General features: G+C 39.3%; 1 protein-coding gene across 1 annotated transcript in view; it reads left to right on the top strand.

Moving 5' to 3' along the window:
- Positions 1–1,242: 1,242 nt before the first annotated feature.
- The window catches only part of LOC141986258 (broad substrate specificity ATP-binding cassette transporter ABCG2-like), a 36,191-nt gene continuing 20,896 nt past the window's right edge, over positions 1,243–16,537 (top strand). The window contains exons 1-4 of the mRNA XM_074950571.1: positions 1,243–1,436; positions 8,930–9,147; positions 13,493–13,552; positions 14,138–14,252. Coding sequence (XP_074806672.1) covers positions 8,948–9,147; positions 13,493–13,552; positions 14,138–14,252 — 375 coding nt within the window. The 5' untranslated portion in view covers positions 1,243–1,436; positions 8,930–8,947. The remainder of the gene's footprint in view (positions 1,437–8,929; positions 9,148–13,492; positions 13,553–14,137; positions 14,253–16,537) is intronic.

Genomic DNA, 16,537 nt, shown 5'->3' with positions numbered 1-16,537 from the left:
CGGGAAACAGTCTGAGGTGGTTTGGCCTTGAGATTGCCCAGAGGCAGGAAAAACCAGTTTAATCCAGTTACTTCCAGGCCAAGCTGACAGTGCATAGTGGGGTCACAAAATGGAGTCACAAGAGTCCATCTTGGATTGCTGCAATATCCTTAGAAACTGATTATTGGGTCTAATACACACATGTAACTTAATAAACCATGAACAATATAACATTTCATACCCAACAGGCTAAGTCCTCTCTGTACTGCTGTGGTGGCATAAAGGGGACTCGACTGAAGGGGCAGTTGGGTATTTCTCTGTCACAGGAGAATCCCCTGGTGGTGCAAAGCCAACGAATGGGGTCTTCTAGAGTGAGACAGATGTGGCAGCTTGAGGAGGTATGGCCTGAGCATGCTGTGTTCCGGTTATCCCTTTCAGTGTAATGGCCCTTGGGGGACTGTTCCTGCCAGCTTATGTTAGAGCAGCCCTGTAGCCCCCAGGTTCTGAGGACACAGAGATGAAATAACATGGCGCTCCAGTACACCTGAGGATCCAGTCCTAGATCTGGAGGACTGCATACAGTCTCCGAAAGAAGTTTGCACCATTTGACCCACACATTTCACCAGACCAAGGAATTGACAACAGGTGTCATTTACAGGTACTACTGCACCGGTCCTGGAGATGGTTAACCAGGAAGAGTGACCAGGTTTGCTCCAATCTAGTTTTAACCATGGTTACTGAAATGCTATTGAACATGGTTTGGCCTTGTCTACACTTACAGGTACAATATGTGCAGCACTGGGGAAGAAGGGCTGGTAGACAGAGTAGAGAAAACACCCCACAACGAGTTGCAGTCAGTACCATGTGCATTGTGGGCACATAATACATACTAATAATTAGCCCGTTTGGTGGAATCTTTGTGAGTCCACGGTTGGTGACACTGCTGTAGTATGTCAGAAAGTCAACACTGGCAGTGTCTTTTGTTTGGTGGTGTGTCCTCAGGCACACTGCCACTGGCAGCGACTGAACTTGGGCTCAAAACTGTGGGGGGATGAGGTGTTGCAGAACTCCTGCTCCGATGCACTTTAGTTCATTTTGGCACCCTGAGCTAGAACAGTTAAGATTAGGAGCTGCATGTGTGCCTCTGTCCCTGTCCCTGGACTGAGAGCCTCTCTCATTTCAGCAGCAAAGAGGAGGGGAGGTGACTGTCCTTTGCAAGGCTCTGTGGGGGAGAGAAAGGAGGGGTTTCCTGTGGATTAGCCCTTGATATTACAGAAAGCCCGATGAGCCACTGGTGAGACTTCACCTTCCTTTGAGCTGCATAAAAGGCTGGGATCACTGCTACACTTGCCACTCACTGCTCTTCCCCTGATTCCAGCTGCGCTCTCAGTACCTGTCTGTATCACCCGTAAACTTCTTCACTGCCGCTGCCTTCTGCACGGACCGAGATCCACTGGGTAAGTCAACTGGGACATTTCAACTTTATTGATGGAATTGTATTTTTTTAAACTGTCTAATTTAGTGACCGGTTTCCTTTCCTGTGCCAGGGAGAGGAGAGGTGAGAAAAACAATAGTGGAAGTGCTGTTCTGCCACCAACTAATGAATTAGATTCTGAAGCTGGTTTGATCGACAGTGAGAAAGAAAATGTTTTGTGATTTGCCTGGAGTTCCCCACTGCATTTAAGTTACCAACAAAATTAGATGTCCAAAATAATAATCTATTTTATTAAGTTAGGGAGAAAACTCATGTAAGACTGATGGCTGAATAGTTAAAGAGCTCAAGAGCTAGAATATGGAGAGGGAAACAAGTTCATTTTGCTTAGAAGTTTGGATGTATGTGTATGTACATTATATAATACACATACATACACAAGAGCTCATTTATCCAAACCTGTTTAGTACACAATAGCCTTTTCTCTAAATCTAGGTTACACATCCCCAGGTATATCAGTTACCCGTTAACATACCTGATTTTCTGAATCCTTGAATCCCCTTTTACACAAATGGTTTTAATTTCCCCAAAACATTAATGAAAATGGGGATTGTGCTGTGTATAAATCCACATATACCACACCGGTTTCCTGTATAAATATATGCATATGTACATACATATACCTGTCTGTGCTCTGTGTACATATGTACTGCACAAAGTACTGCACAAAGTACAAGATTTATATATACGTTTCATGTATTTGTATTTATATAGAGAACTAAAAAGTACAGCTACAATATGCTTTTATGGAGGGTTTCACCTGACAGTTTGAACTAGTTAAACTTTGCACCCATTATAAATAAGAGAAGTAACAGCTTAACTAATGAATGGCTGGCAGGTTTATGGGATGTTGAAAATTAGGATCTTTTAAAAAAGGCTTGATCATGCTTCCTTTGGAAAACTCATTAACACTAACGAGAGCTGATTTTGGCTCTAAAACGATATATTCTTAGTTAATTTTAGCTCTTGATGTGTTTGTTTGAAGAGGTAAAATACCTAGAATAAACTGGTTGGTCTTTCGAAAACCAGTTAAAATATGTGTTGTTGGGTTTTGCGATTTGCAATTGCATTTCTGAGCTACAAGCGCTCTTCCTTTATGATTTAGAAAACTTGTCCAGTGCCGGTCGGTTACTGTAGGAAATTGCTAAGACAAGAGTTCACATAATCTCTTTGTTAATATAAAATATCATAGGGTGGCAAATGTTTTTAGTAAAGTTGCTTTAAAAATCTCAGGCCTGGTTCTGCCATGGCTCATGTGGGTTTGATAGCCATATAACTTCATTGATTTCAGATCAATGACTCCTGATTTACCCTGGAGTATGTGAGAGGGGAATCAGGCCTCTGGACTATACAAGTCAACGTACAATGCATGGGAAAACTGCCTGTATGCACCGGAATTTACATGCTTAAATAACATTTTCAAACCCCAAAGAGGAAAACACCTTAAGTTATGGCGTCTATGGACAGAAAGCTATGCTGATTTCTTTAAAGAGGGCATTTTTACTGTTCAGTTAGAAGAAAGATTAAATATCAAGATTCAATATTTTAAATGTTTCCAGATAAATTATTTTGTCTCCTGACTTGGTAATATGATTAATAGTTTGAGAGAGATTATGGATACTGAACTTCTGCCTTGAAAGGATGCAGTGGAAGGTCTGAAAGCGAGAATCTTTCTTGAGGATAGGTTTAATGGGGACAACCTGGTTACACAGAAAAATGGAGTAATGAAATAAGTGGAGCACTAAAGGTCCAATAATGTGTTGTGGTAGAAAATATGGTGATTTATCTATTGTGTGGTCAGTACTTCAGCAATTACTCACACAAAACTCCCATTGATTCTAATGGGATTTAAACATCTGTAAGGGCTGCCCTTATATTAGTCCATTTATAGCATTACATCATATGAATACAAGTCATCAGCTTGCTAGTGTAAATGTGTTCAGCTAGGATTTTTAGATTTATTCTGGGATCATCCATCAAGTATGAAATATTAGTAATCCATAGACGATATTGCTGAGACTACGCTGCTGCTTGATCCAAAGAGTTTCCTACTGGGTTTTTCTAAATTAGGTGCTGGGGTAAGAATTAATGCTGTTGATGACTCACTTCTTGATGGCAAGGATGAGTGTTCGAGGAAGATTTTTTTGAAAGAGAACAAGTACAGCATGTACCATTCATGAATAGCTCACCAACGTGGGTGACATTTCAGTTACAGATACAGAGAAAATAACTTACTTTAACCAAAGTTGATATAATGATGATATGGTCCCCTTTGTTCATCATACTGGAAAAATACTTCTGAACACAAACTAATTTATTCTGATTATTTACTTATAGTATGTTGATGCCTATACGTGATGATGTGACACATTGTTTTATAGGATATTTATCTGTCCATTAAAACCTAAAGTAGATGAGCATATGTTTGTAGAGTTTTTTGTGAACTGGAAATGAAATTTCATTACACATACATACATTAATTTGATTTAGATTTTCTTTGCTATTTCTTTGTTCTCTGGGAGTTTTACTTGCAAAAGGACTGCCAAATCAGACACAAAATAACATGACACAAACCTTCCCCTCTGAGAAAACAAGTAATAGTAAAGCATGTTAACAACCTTTGCTCTTATCTCAAAGCAAACATCAAAAGGAATTTGCCCATATCTTTCCATGGTGAGGCTTACTGATTTATAAAAATCTTCCTATTGCTGAGTAAAGTATTAACTATATAATCTCTCAGTGAATGTTTGCATTATTAATAGAAAAAATATTAAAAAACAAAAACAAATGAAAAGTCCGCCCACCATGCACAGATATTATATTACTGCTGCTAGTGGCTCATTGCCTTTTGGAACAAGATTAGAGACACACCAATTTCTCCCATAGGGAATTGCTACAATGGAAGATTTGTTATAACAAGACTCAGATGAGGAGAGAGGCGGGTAGTGCAGATTTTAATTTGTGACTGATACATCACCTAGAACAGCAAAATAATTATTTTTTAGAATTAATTAAGACTTAACAATTGTGTGTCAACTGCAGTAAAAGTATGCACAAATGTAGCTGTGCAAGGTCACGTCTTGTTTTCAAAAAGGTGGCCTTCAGTTAGCTTAAAGAGTGCTTTTCTCTGCTTACCTTATTGGAGAGGATCATTTGTAGTGTCCCTGGTTTACAGGGGGTTTATTCAACATGTCACCAAATGTTCCATATTTTGTTTTCCTATATTTTTGAGAGTGGTGTAATGTTGCATGATAAAGCAATACAAGCTCAGGAAAGTCAATTTTAAATTTAAGGGCAGGCTAAATTCTAACTTGTGCTTTAGTCACTTTGTGCCATTCTGGCCATGCTAAGGAGGCCGAGATCTATCCTAACCAGGGCATCTGGGAATTCATTTGATGTAGGGGAATTCCTGAAACTCAGGAAGTTGGTTTAACTTGCTATATGGCACCTGGTGGCTAAGGGGTTGCTCTCAGTTGGCACGGCTGAGGCCAGGAGGAGGAGTCTCCTTAGTGAACTGCACTTCTGCTCCTAAAACGATTTTCTAATTTTTTTGTGGTATTTTTATTTCCGTTGCTTTGTAACAACAGGAACTTTCATATCACAAAATACTTTTAAGATCTTCTTGTTGTCCTAGTGCACTGGAGAGATGGGGAGAGTGTCCTCATCTTCATAACATCACTTTTAAAAAGGTCACCCAAGAGACAGAGTATAAATGTATTCCCAACTATGAAGAACCCTAGACCTCAATCGTGCCAGGCCTCTTTGGGTGTCATTCAGAAAGACATCTGTTTCAGCCACCGGCAGCAGCAACTTTAACAAGCAAGCTGCACTTTATGTCTCTGGTTTCAGTAAAGATTACAAGGCAGCCAATGTGCTGTCAAAGCTTCAGGAACACAACTATGTGGCTTATCTCTCAAAAGCAGCCCTTTGGGTATATTATCACTGACAGGGAGGTCACTGTTCCCTGTGTTAATGGCTCCACTGGTTTCTTGACAAACAGCAACAATATCAAATACTTTCTTAGACTCATAGACTTTAAGGTTAGAAGGAACCATCGTGACAATCTAGTCTAACATCCTGCACATTGCAGGCCACAGAACCTCACCCACTCACTCCTATAATAGACCCCTAACCTCTGGCTGAGTTACTGAAGTCCTCAGATCATGGTTTAAAAACTTCAAGTTACAGAGAATCCACCATATTACACTAGTTTAAACGTACAAGAGACCCGTGCCCCATGCTGCAGAGGAAGGAAAAAACCCCTCAGAGTCTCTGCCAATCTGACCCGGGGGAAAATTCCTTCCCAGCCCCAAATATGGCAATTAGTTAGATCCTGATCATGTGGGCAAAACCCTCAGCCAGACACCTGGGAAAGAATTCTCACTAGTAACTCAGAGTCCTCCCCATCTATTCTTGTAGAATATCGAAAGGTTCTGTGCCCACCATGGATTGGTTAAGGCCCAAAAATTAAGCTGCTTTGAGGAATTCCAGATCAAGACAATTTAATCAGATATCATATTAACCTATCCCAAAAGGCACCAGCCTACCTGCTTACAAGAAAAGAGCTGATAGATAGGGTGGAGAAAGAGTCCTATAACCCTGAGAGCAAACATGAATCAAAACAAAGCATGGTGTGTCTTATTTTAGGTCTACTGCCTTGAAAATGTCTCTTTAATAGTGGAAAGATTATAGGAAGCAGGTGTTACGTAATTTCAATTCTGTAGGATCCCACATCACTCTGTAGTAAAACCAGAACAGAATAAATCTAGGGTCAGCTTCTGTGTTGCACTGTGGCCTCTTTATGCTGTTTTGGTGGCATAAAGCAGCTAGACACTGGGCAGAACAGATCCTGCAGACAGAGAGATGTCAGAAAGACTCTATGCTACCCCTTTGCCACCCTTGGTGTGGGGGCGCACTGGGGCATATCAGAGCATGTGGGAAGAGGAAGGAGGCATGGCTGGAGCATGCTGGACTCCAGCTAGTCATGGTTGTGGAATGGTCTCCTGGGGGCTGTAGTAGTTCCAGCTTGCATCAGATGCCAGGCTAAGCACTTTGTACCTTCTCCCTACCCCAATTCCTGCTACGCGTACAGCTGGAGAGGAATGGAGAATCTGGCTCCTGATGGGGATGATCATTCCCTTCCAGGTGTCCTATTTCTCAGTGCAGAAGTCTGGATCACAGACCTACTCTTTGTGAATATAATAGATTGCAGGGCAGATAAAAATAGATGATTTTTTTAAAATAAAAAATTGCATTTTTAAATTTAAAATTAGATTATTTTAATTTAAATTGGATTTTGAATGGAAATGAAATACGGGTTTATTTTAAAAAAACTTTTTAAAATTAAATTTGAAATCGACAACCTATGTTAAGGCCTGAACTTATTACGATCTATTAAAATCAGTTAAATTAAATACAAAAATAATATTAAGTAGTACTGTTTGCTGCCAAGGTTTAAAGGAAGTCAAACTACTGAATTGGTGGAAGTCACTGACAAAGCACCGGGAACCAGAGTTTGTTGAAGTACTAAACCAGCTTTTGATAGCTGTGGCCTCTTCTGCAGGTGCAGAGAAAATATTTTCTTTAGTTCTGTTTATTCAATTTCACTACAATGACTAGTTCATTCAAAGTTAAGAGACTGACTGGGAGCTGAAAAAGCAGGAAAGCTTGTTTTCTTCTTCCAATCTACAAGTAAAAACTAGATGTGAGAGGGTGAGTTCTACTGTTTCTAAAATCTTGAAGGACATGATAATGGGGAACAATTGTTTGAGTTCATTAACTGCACATTCTATAATATTTCCTTTGCTTTATAAATTGGTTAGTTTGAACTGCAAAACATGCTTTCATAAACTTTTGATAAACATTTTTTCTTATGTAACATTCACTCTTAAGGTAGATTTATTTAATAAAAAAAAATTAACAGCTGGTTGTGTGCATTTTTAATTGAATTTGAATTTCCATCCGTCCTTGACACAAATCACAAGAAAAACATCAATCATTATTTAATAAATGGGAAATGCATCATTCACCATTTTCTAACAAAATAAAAAAAATGTAAAAATTAAGAATCTGAATAAATGTAAATTAAGCTATATAATTGCTTAAATAAATGTGTATAGATACAGTGTATCCTCCTGGTTAGCAGAAAAGAAACATCAAATTTTAGTGTCTAGGCTATATTTAGTTGCTAGTTAACATGTTCGAATGGTTAGCAACTAATAAAAATAATGAATCAGGGCTGTGCAGTGAAGGAGACTGCTCTCTCCAGGACCCCTGTCTCTTTTGTTGCAGAAGCTGGAAGGTGTCTGCTGAACAAGGCAGGGGATTGCAGGAAGAGAAAGGGTGGTCTCATGCTTAAGGCAACTGAGTGTGGCCCTGGAGACAGTGGTGCTGGAACTAAGGGTGCTACCGCACCCTCTGGCTTGAAGTAGTAATAACAAACACCAAATACATGATTTCCCTTGTTTCCATGATCAGCACCCCCACTATAAAAATTGTTCCAGCACCCCGGCCTGCAGAACTGGATTTTATCCCTGCCTCTGCCATAATGTTCCTTATGTAAAGCTGGACAAGTCTTATAAACCGGATTTTTCACAGGAGGTCACTGTGTATCCCTCATTTTCTACATACCCGATCTGAAGTTCTTGGGGTCTGATTTGCAGAACTGCTGAGTACTCACAGCTGCAACTGAAGTCAATGGGAGCAGTGCTCTGAATATATAAAGTGCTGTAGAATGGTCACTACGCTGAAAACTCAGGTCCTCGGCTTCTCAACGTGGGCACCCACACTTAGCTAACGCTTTTGACAATGTTGCCTTTAATCTCTGTGCCCTAGTTCCCAATGTGTAAAAGGGAGCTAATACCACCACTTCTCACAAGGGTGTGGTGAAGAAAAAAATCATTGATGACTGGTAAGCACTAAGATGCGATGATGAGAGTACCATAGAACAGCTCATGAGGAAATGATCATTAATAGTCCTATATTCAGAGGAGGGGTTGAAAGTAATGCCTTTAACAAGGAGTATAAAAAGTAAAATAGAATAGCTACTCGTTCAGTGAACCCCATTCATCGCGTGGATGGAATAAGGCAAGGGCTCAGTGGGAAAGAATAGTATGCCATCATGTAATTAAAAGGGACAGAATTAAAGTTACACAGCAACCTTAATCCTTACATTTCCTTACTGCTGAATGTGTGGCTTGGCAGTGCTAATGTTCTTTTAAGGTAGTGTTTTAGATGTTATCTGTATATGGGCTTTCCCATTTTATAGTCCAGCACACGGAAAAAAATTAGGAAGGATTATGGAAGAAGGAAAAGTGTTGAGTGGGGTTCACTCTGAGTGTAACATCCACATTTCTTGGAGGGTACATACAGTATAAACTAAGTTGGCTGCATTGCATCTAGCGTGGTCTTTCGTCTCTTCTCTATCTAGGATACCTTTGTTAATGTTTATGTTTACAGAAGTGGAATCCTTCCAAAATGACAGACAACCAGTCAGACATCAGTATTCAAATGTCAAGTACAAACGGCCTCCCGAGCAGAAAACAGTCCTCTCAAGACCCATCAGTCAGCAGAGGAACCATTGTGACCTTTCACAACATCTGCTACAGAGTGGAGGTGAAGAGTGGCTTCATATGTTGTCGAAAAACGACAGATAAAGAAATTTTGAAAGATATCAAGTATGTATTTAAACTTCTCTGTCATAGTGTACATGTTCATTTGATTTCCTTTCTTGACAGTTAGGTTCAGATAAGTCACTGAGCCATGAATACCTGTGTAATAATAGTGTACAGAAATTGGTCAAGATTTCAAAAAAACAGGCACTCAGAGTAGGCTCCCCAAGTCCATATTTAGGCACATAAAAAGTTAACCTGATTTCCAAAAGTGCTTGCATCTTTGAATTCCATTGATGTCAATAGAAGCTGCAGTGTGTTCAGCTCTTTTGAAAATTAGGTCATTTACTCAGCTGCCTAGATGTGAATGTAGGACCAGAACTTAAGGTATTTTTAATAACCCTGGCTCTAGCTTTGAGTTAAGACTCAAGTCTTTAAAAGTAGCGAAGAGTATTAATCTGTAACTAGAACAATGCATGTGAGAGTTTGGGTGCCCACAATTTTATTGCACTGCTTTCTATTAGTTATTGCTTAGTAATTGCATGATATTGTTCTTGTTGTCAAGGATCCCTTGTACAATGTTGGCCAGTTTCCAGTTAGATAAGTCTGAATTGTGTGTCACGAAAGTTAGTTGTATAACCTGCCATTCCATGATGTAATTGTAGGTCAGTTCTCTAATTTCAGCTCTCAGAATGCATGAAAGGTTGGACCTTTATATGTACTGCTCTTTGCCCATACAGCATTTCTTAATACACCAAGCCTTCCATGCTGCATAGAGTGACTATATCCACCAAATGTGAGATTTTAAATCTTTATTCTCTGACAAGAGTCTTACTCCAGTGTAATTCATTAGATTTAAACAGAGTTACTCCATATTTGCAGTGGTGTGAGAAGAGCATCTGTCCTTTAGACTCTAGACCTAGTGTATGTTGTTTCCCCATAAACAAAACGCAAATGAATGAATAAATAAATAAATCACACTTCTGATTGACTAAAACAGCAAAGAAAAAAAAACAAATATAATGTGTCTGGGAAAGGGGTGAGGGATAGCACAGAGAGATTCAATCTGATATTTTATATCTAAATTGAAACACACACAAAAATCCCCCTCTCCTAAAGAACAACTTCTGCCTTGTTGCCTACAAGAAATGAGATAGAAAATCAAATAAACAAATCCCTCACAACTACCCAGAACTATCATGATGTACTCATGTCTTTACTATGTAGATGTGATATCTCATTATTGTAACAACCATGCGCAGAGAAAAGATTGATAAAAGAAATAAAAGACGTTTCACACAAAGTATAAACTACCCTTTATTATTTATAATATAGAGTGCTGTAAATTAGAGTTGGGCCTACAGGAAAACTTTAGATTCAAACACCCCTAAGCTTTGGGGAAGTTTAGATCCATAGCCAAACATGGTAACTGGTTTCTGTGTCTCTAATGGGCTGCACCAAACCCCCCAGATTTGGACATCTTTGGGAGCAATGCTAAAGAGTGAGATGTTTATAACCAGATTGCTGAAAGGGTAGCCACCCTCATATGTGTTAGTTTCTCTAAAATATCAATTTTAATATCGTTCCTATTAATGATAAATTTAATAGGTGCAGGGACCCTTACACTTAACACAATTGGTCCAGCCCCTGTTGTCCTTTCTCAGTCAAAACTCCTCTTGACATCAATGACAGACTTGCCTGAATAAAGACCGCAAGATCCTTCTCATGTTCAGTAGCAAACATAGTCAATAGGCTCTTATTTATAATGGACACCTTTAGTAATGACTCAAAAATTTTCTTGTCTTTTAACTTTATACCCATTTTAATTATAACCTAACATTGCTCTATGGTTCTTGGAATTAACGTTTTATCCAACAGTTAGCTGGAAAGACAATATTAAATATCTTTGACATTTCCCAGGGCAGATAGAGTCAGCTCATACAGATTTCCTCACATGATTGGTGGGTCTTTGTATTAATTATTCACAGTTAGACCACAATTACTTTAATGTGATTCCCATGGTGCATTCTAAAGACTTTGGAAGGTTTGCCAAACATGGGTATTTAAGAAGAATCAGGTGATGATGATTTCTTACATTGTAAGATTGCGTGTTGTGTTTTGGAAGTTTGCAGGTTTTTTTAATCATAAAATTGAATAATAAAATAATAAAAGTGATGAGTGAATGAGGCACAGGTAAAAAGTTTATAGAAATCTTTATTAATTATTAACAGGTATTACTGTCCCTGGGATGAAGGTAACAGCTTGCTTTTCCATTTAAGTTTTCGGTTGTTACAGAAGAAATTTGATTGGACATGATCTGTTTCCTGGGTGGCTTTTAAAGTGGGGAACATGCTTCCATTGGACAATCCCCTCAGCCCACCTCTGCCCAATTATAAGCATAATTGAAAACATTGCTTTCTATTTTAATTCCCGCTGGTCCCTGTGTAGAACTCCCAGCCGCACACTTTATTTGGTCTTTAACTATTTTTGTTGAGTGTTATAATGTAACTTCATTATCTAATTACTGTGTTTTAACTGTTAAAGCAGAACACCCGGACATTTTTGATAGGGGAAAGGGGAAAGCGCTGCCTTATGAAAAATAACAAGGATAATGGATCGCAGAAAGAAGGAAGTAACTAGAATCCAATGACACCAGGCAAGAAATAGCAATCAGGCATTGCCATGTGTGGAAAATGTTGACTCACCATTAATTAATCATTGCAAAGGGAAATACCGATTGTGAGGGAGCCCTCTACCTGCCTGGTGCTACTTCAGACATTATTAACTAATAATGTTCATATATGTCAGTCGTATACATTCCAGAGTGGACTTTCTTGCCTGGTCAAAAATCTGTTTAGTTATGTAATCACACAGAGCGATGTGTGAGAAGCCTACCCAAGGGAAGTTTTATTCCAGGTGACTTGCAGACATCAAAAGATTCACCCTCATCAATAAGAACACTCTACTCCCATGCTCTGGTTATTTAATTTATTTATTTACTTATTTTTAAATCCTTGTGCTGAGACTGAGAGAGGCTAAATTTTCTCAAATTTCCTTTATCCAAAGCCATCCCTGCAGTTCTGCTTTCAGGTCATATCCAACACTGGAAGGGGCTTATTTTCTCTCTCCAGTTTCTATGCACCCAAAATTTTATGTGAAGAGCTCATAAGATTCCAGTACCCTCTGATTTGAAACTAAATCTCTGATAAATTGTTTATTATTAACTTTTATTTGTTATTGTAGCAACCTTCATATGCTAGGCACTTTGCAGACATGTAAAAAACCAGTTCTCTGTCTGAAGATATGACAATCTAAATTAGACAAAACATAGATGAAGTAGTGTGGGAAAGGAATGGACTACAATATAGTTAAAGTTACTGAGTAGTAGTCGTTCGGACATGACTTCTTAGTTACAAGGATATTTTTTGCCCATTCCAAATCAGAGAGATCCTCAGATAGATACTTTTAGATCTTCTCTGCCAGTCCTCTGCTCTAATGCAGATTGGTGCTGCTTCTCTGACTACAAGTGAGTTACCAAGTTTCCATTACTTATCACTCAATTAGCTAGTTTTGCTTTCTTTGTACTCGTATCTGTGAGTTCAGTGCTGCCATTCAAAAGTAGCTACCTATATTGTATATATAAATGGTTGTTTGTGTAGCTCATTGTCCATTTCCATGGTCAAACTCCTACTTCAGTGAACAAAGCCTGCATTTACACACACAGACACGCATTTGCACATGCAAACTGTACTGAAGTGCACAAATGCTTGTCTGCATGTGCAATATGGGGGCTAGCTATGAGAATTTGGCCCTTACCACTAAATCTTTCATCTGTAACAATGACCAAAAGAAGGGAAGTGTTGATTGTCATCTAGGAAACTACACAGTGTAAATAGCTGCCTATTGTATTTTATTGAAAGAGTTTTTCCAGACAAAATGACTGGTAACCAAATACATACTTAATACCATTTTCTTCTGGCTGCTGAGCTTGAGATAGTTCTTTGCATCTGATGTAGAGTCATTAAGTCAGGTTTCCAAGTATTTCTTTAAATATAGATGCCCTTCCTACATGATAAATGCCTCTCTTACAGAGGGATGGCCAGAGAACCATGCTTGCTAAGACTGCATGTATTCTCGAGTGAGTTTGTGCTTAGTATGGCTACATCAACATATGTCTTGCTATTGTTTGATAATTATAGTTTCTGTGTTACTTTTTAGTTAACAATATGGGATATATCTTTTTATTTTAAGTTAGCAATGTAAACTAAGCAGGAGTAAAGTCATTATTTGATATAACCAACTAACTTCACTAGCCCCAAAAGGATTTGATGCAAAATACGTTTCTGCAGATTAACAGAACTAACCTGTAAATGAAACAATGAATGAGAAACCTGTTGGTTTTGTCTTACAGTGGGGTTATGAGACCAGGACTGAATGCAATTCTGGGACCCACTGGCAGTGGGAAATCTTCGTAAGTGTTGAAGCAGTGAAAGGACCTGTTTTACTTTATCCATGTTCCTCACCAAGAGGAATCATGCCAACAAGAAAATGCACCTATATATATAAAATATTTGTGAACAACACTCCCAGGGAAAGATTTCAATCTTAATTCCACCAGAGTAAATGGATAAATGGAGAATAATTATATGGATATCAGAGCAGAATTTGACCTCAAGTGGAAATTTTATTTAAAAGCAACAAAAAAGGGGAAAAAAAAAGAAAAAGAGCCAATTTTACTAATTTATTTATATTTATTTACTAATTTATTTCTTTTTAGTAAATAGTTTCCTGACATTCTCCCCTTATGCATCAATCTACAGTACAGCAGGAGGCTTATTTTACTGAAAAAAAGACAATTCTGTTCTTTGAGGGGATTTTAAAAATATATGAACTATAGTAAGTGGCAAATTTTCAATATGGGAAAGCTTGTGCACAGCTGGCTATATACTGTTAACTGTATTTGTTTGCCAGATTTGCCTTTCACTGGCCACGACTCCTACAGCTTGGTGAAAATATACACTTCGGAGCTCTTTAAGATGGACTTTTCTTCTTCTAGGCTATTGGATATCTTAGCTGCAAGGAAAGATCCTCATGGTCTATCTGGAGATGTTTTGATAAATGGAACTCCTCAGCCTGCCAACTTTAAATGTATCTCTGGATATGTGGTACAGGTAAGTCAGTCTGCAGTGACTGCATCTGCCTTTGTCGTTTTGGCATCCTCTGAGCCAAAATGCACCGGAATTGTCCAATATGAGATAACTGCAGCAGCTGACTTGTCAAAACTGACACAGGATATAATTCAGAAGTCACGCATTATAATTTAAAATGTAAATGGGATAAGTGGATTTCCATTTCCAGGATTATTCCCTGAGCTTCTGCATGCTGTGGGGACCTTCCACATGTGGCTCTTCCCCCGCCCATATAGAAGAAACCCGTACAGAATGTTGCTTCCACAGCACCATTGCTCTGCCCATAGAGCTCCACTGAGTTTAGAGATCAAGAGGGGCTGGAGCAGTGGAGCTGACCCCTCCACAGCACCTTTCTCTGCAGAGTACCTAGAAATCCAGGGAGAAGTTTAAACAGCTTGGAACTGTAGTATGTCCCGCTGACTGCTACTGGGCATCTGCAAGGAAACTGAGCCAATAGTAGCACAGTTCCTATTGGTGTACAGTTCGCAAGGGCGAGCAAAGCCATTGGAACAGCTATCATCCCTGTAGAATATCATCTGTTTCCATATGGAAGGAGGCTCCATTCCCTATGGATCCCTTGGATCTACAGAGGTGGAAGGGGGCACAGCCTGTCAAATCCACAGCCCTCCTTAACCCCCTACTACTATAGGGGCCTGTCTCCAGGAAAACTCTGCAATGTGAACCTCACTGAGTTTTCTCCCCCCCCCCCACACCATCTTGTCCTGTGGGTGTAGCTGTGGGAGTGGGTGATCTGGCCCTATGTTATAATTTATTTCCTATCATAACATGCAACTACACCTCACATTTTGAAGGTTTGACAGGTATGTCTATATTCTGAATTGACCTTTCTTTAGCACTGCTCTTCGAAACAGATAAGAATTCAAACTCATGTAGAGATCTGAGAAGGTATCAGAAAAAACACATCCTAAAATTACAGGCACATCCCTTCCCTATCAATTGGGGGAGGATGGTTCTTGAGAAACGCCACAGGAAATGTTATGCCTTGTAAAGGAATATTCAGTTTAGCAATTGTTATCACTGTAGTCCTCTGCTATCTGGCTGCTCTTCCACAAGAAAAAAAGAGGGCATGACAGCCCACCAGTATGCTGGAGAGATTCTTTGAGGCCACTCCTGGGAGCCTTATATTAAAATTCTGCCACCAAATGGAAAGGAAGTTTGGGAATCAATCCCTTTCTGGATCCTGGCCAGAGTTGATTTTACCACTGGGGTTCATAAAAAAAGTCAGCAGGGCCATTTCCCCCCCTTTACAACAGACCAGATTGCTCCAGATGGATTGGTATTTTCAAAAATTGTTCCCTCAGCCTCCTCTACAATCACTCCATACCTCCACTTCATGCTCAAAAGCTTGGACACAGCTCTACACTACCAATATAGTCAATACATTTTTCAAAGTATAAAGTTTTCCACAGATGTTCAGCTCATAAGCTTGTTTGGCCAGACAGGATGCCTCCTTCCTTAGATATGGGAAAGTGTTATTGCTTCAGTGGGAAAAACAAATGAATAGATTTCCCACTATCTCTTGCCTATCTTCGGTGCAATACATATGGTTTATTAGAGGCAAAGGGAGAGAAATTAAAATATGGTCAGCCCATCACTGACCAGTACTCTCTCAAAACAAAGTTAATAGAGAGATGTCTAAACTGTTGTATGATCAATCATCAGATAAAAAGTCATTCCCTTTATAAGCTATAAACAAAGCCCAGATAAAATTTTCCCCCTTACTTTTCTCAGAACACATCAAGACAACCCACTCTCCCAATCTAATTTCCCATATCACCTTCTTCTTCCTCCTTTTATACACAGCAGCTGAGGCTGATAGACTAACGAGCTCAGCTGCATATGCGCCTCAGTTCCCTTTACCCCTTCACAGTCTTATTCCAAATCTTCACAACACTGACAGGGAAGACAGTGGCTTGGGTCTTCGGTGTACCCGGGCAACACCAGCTCAAATGTCCAGAGACCTTGCTGGACAATGTATCTCATCACAGCGGATAATGCTTCCTAAAAGCAGTGGTCTCCTGACAGGTGTGGAACTGAAGGCTTGATTGTGGATCACAGTGAATCAGTCCCTTTTATCCTTTTTAATTTTCTGTATCCTGTCCTAAGGATGACATTTTGGTTTTCAAAGATGTCACATAATTGACTGACATGATTCTTCACTTGATCAGTTTTAAGTTGTTCTGATCTTATAAAGTGAGAAGCTCTATATTCTGTCTATTGCTTTCTCTATCCACCATGTCTCTCTC

This window comes from Natator depressus, chromosome 4 (genome assembly GCF_965152275.1).
Source record: "Natator depressus isolate rNatDep1 chromosome 4, rNatDep2.hap1, whole genome shotgun sequence".
Classification (NCBI taxonomy): Eukaryota; Metazoa; Chordata; order Testudines; family Cheloniidae; genus Natator; species Natator depressus.
Note: the sequence above shows the minus strand (reverse complement) of the source record. Positions and strands in the feature narration are given on the sequence as shown.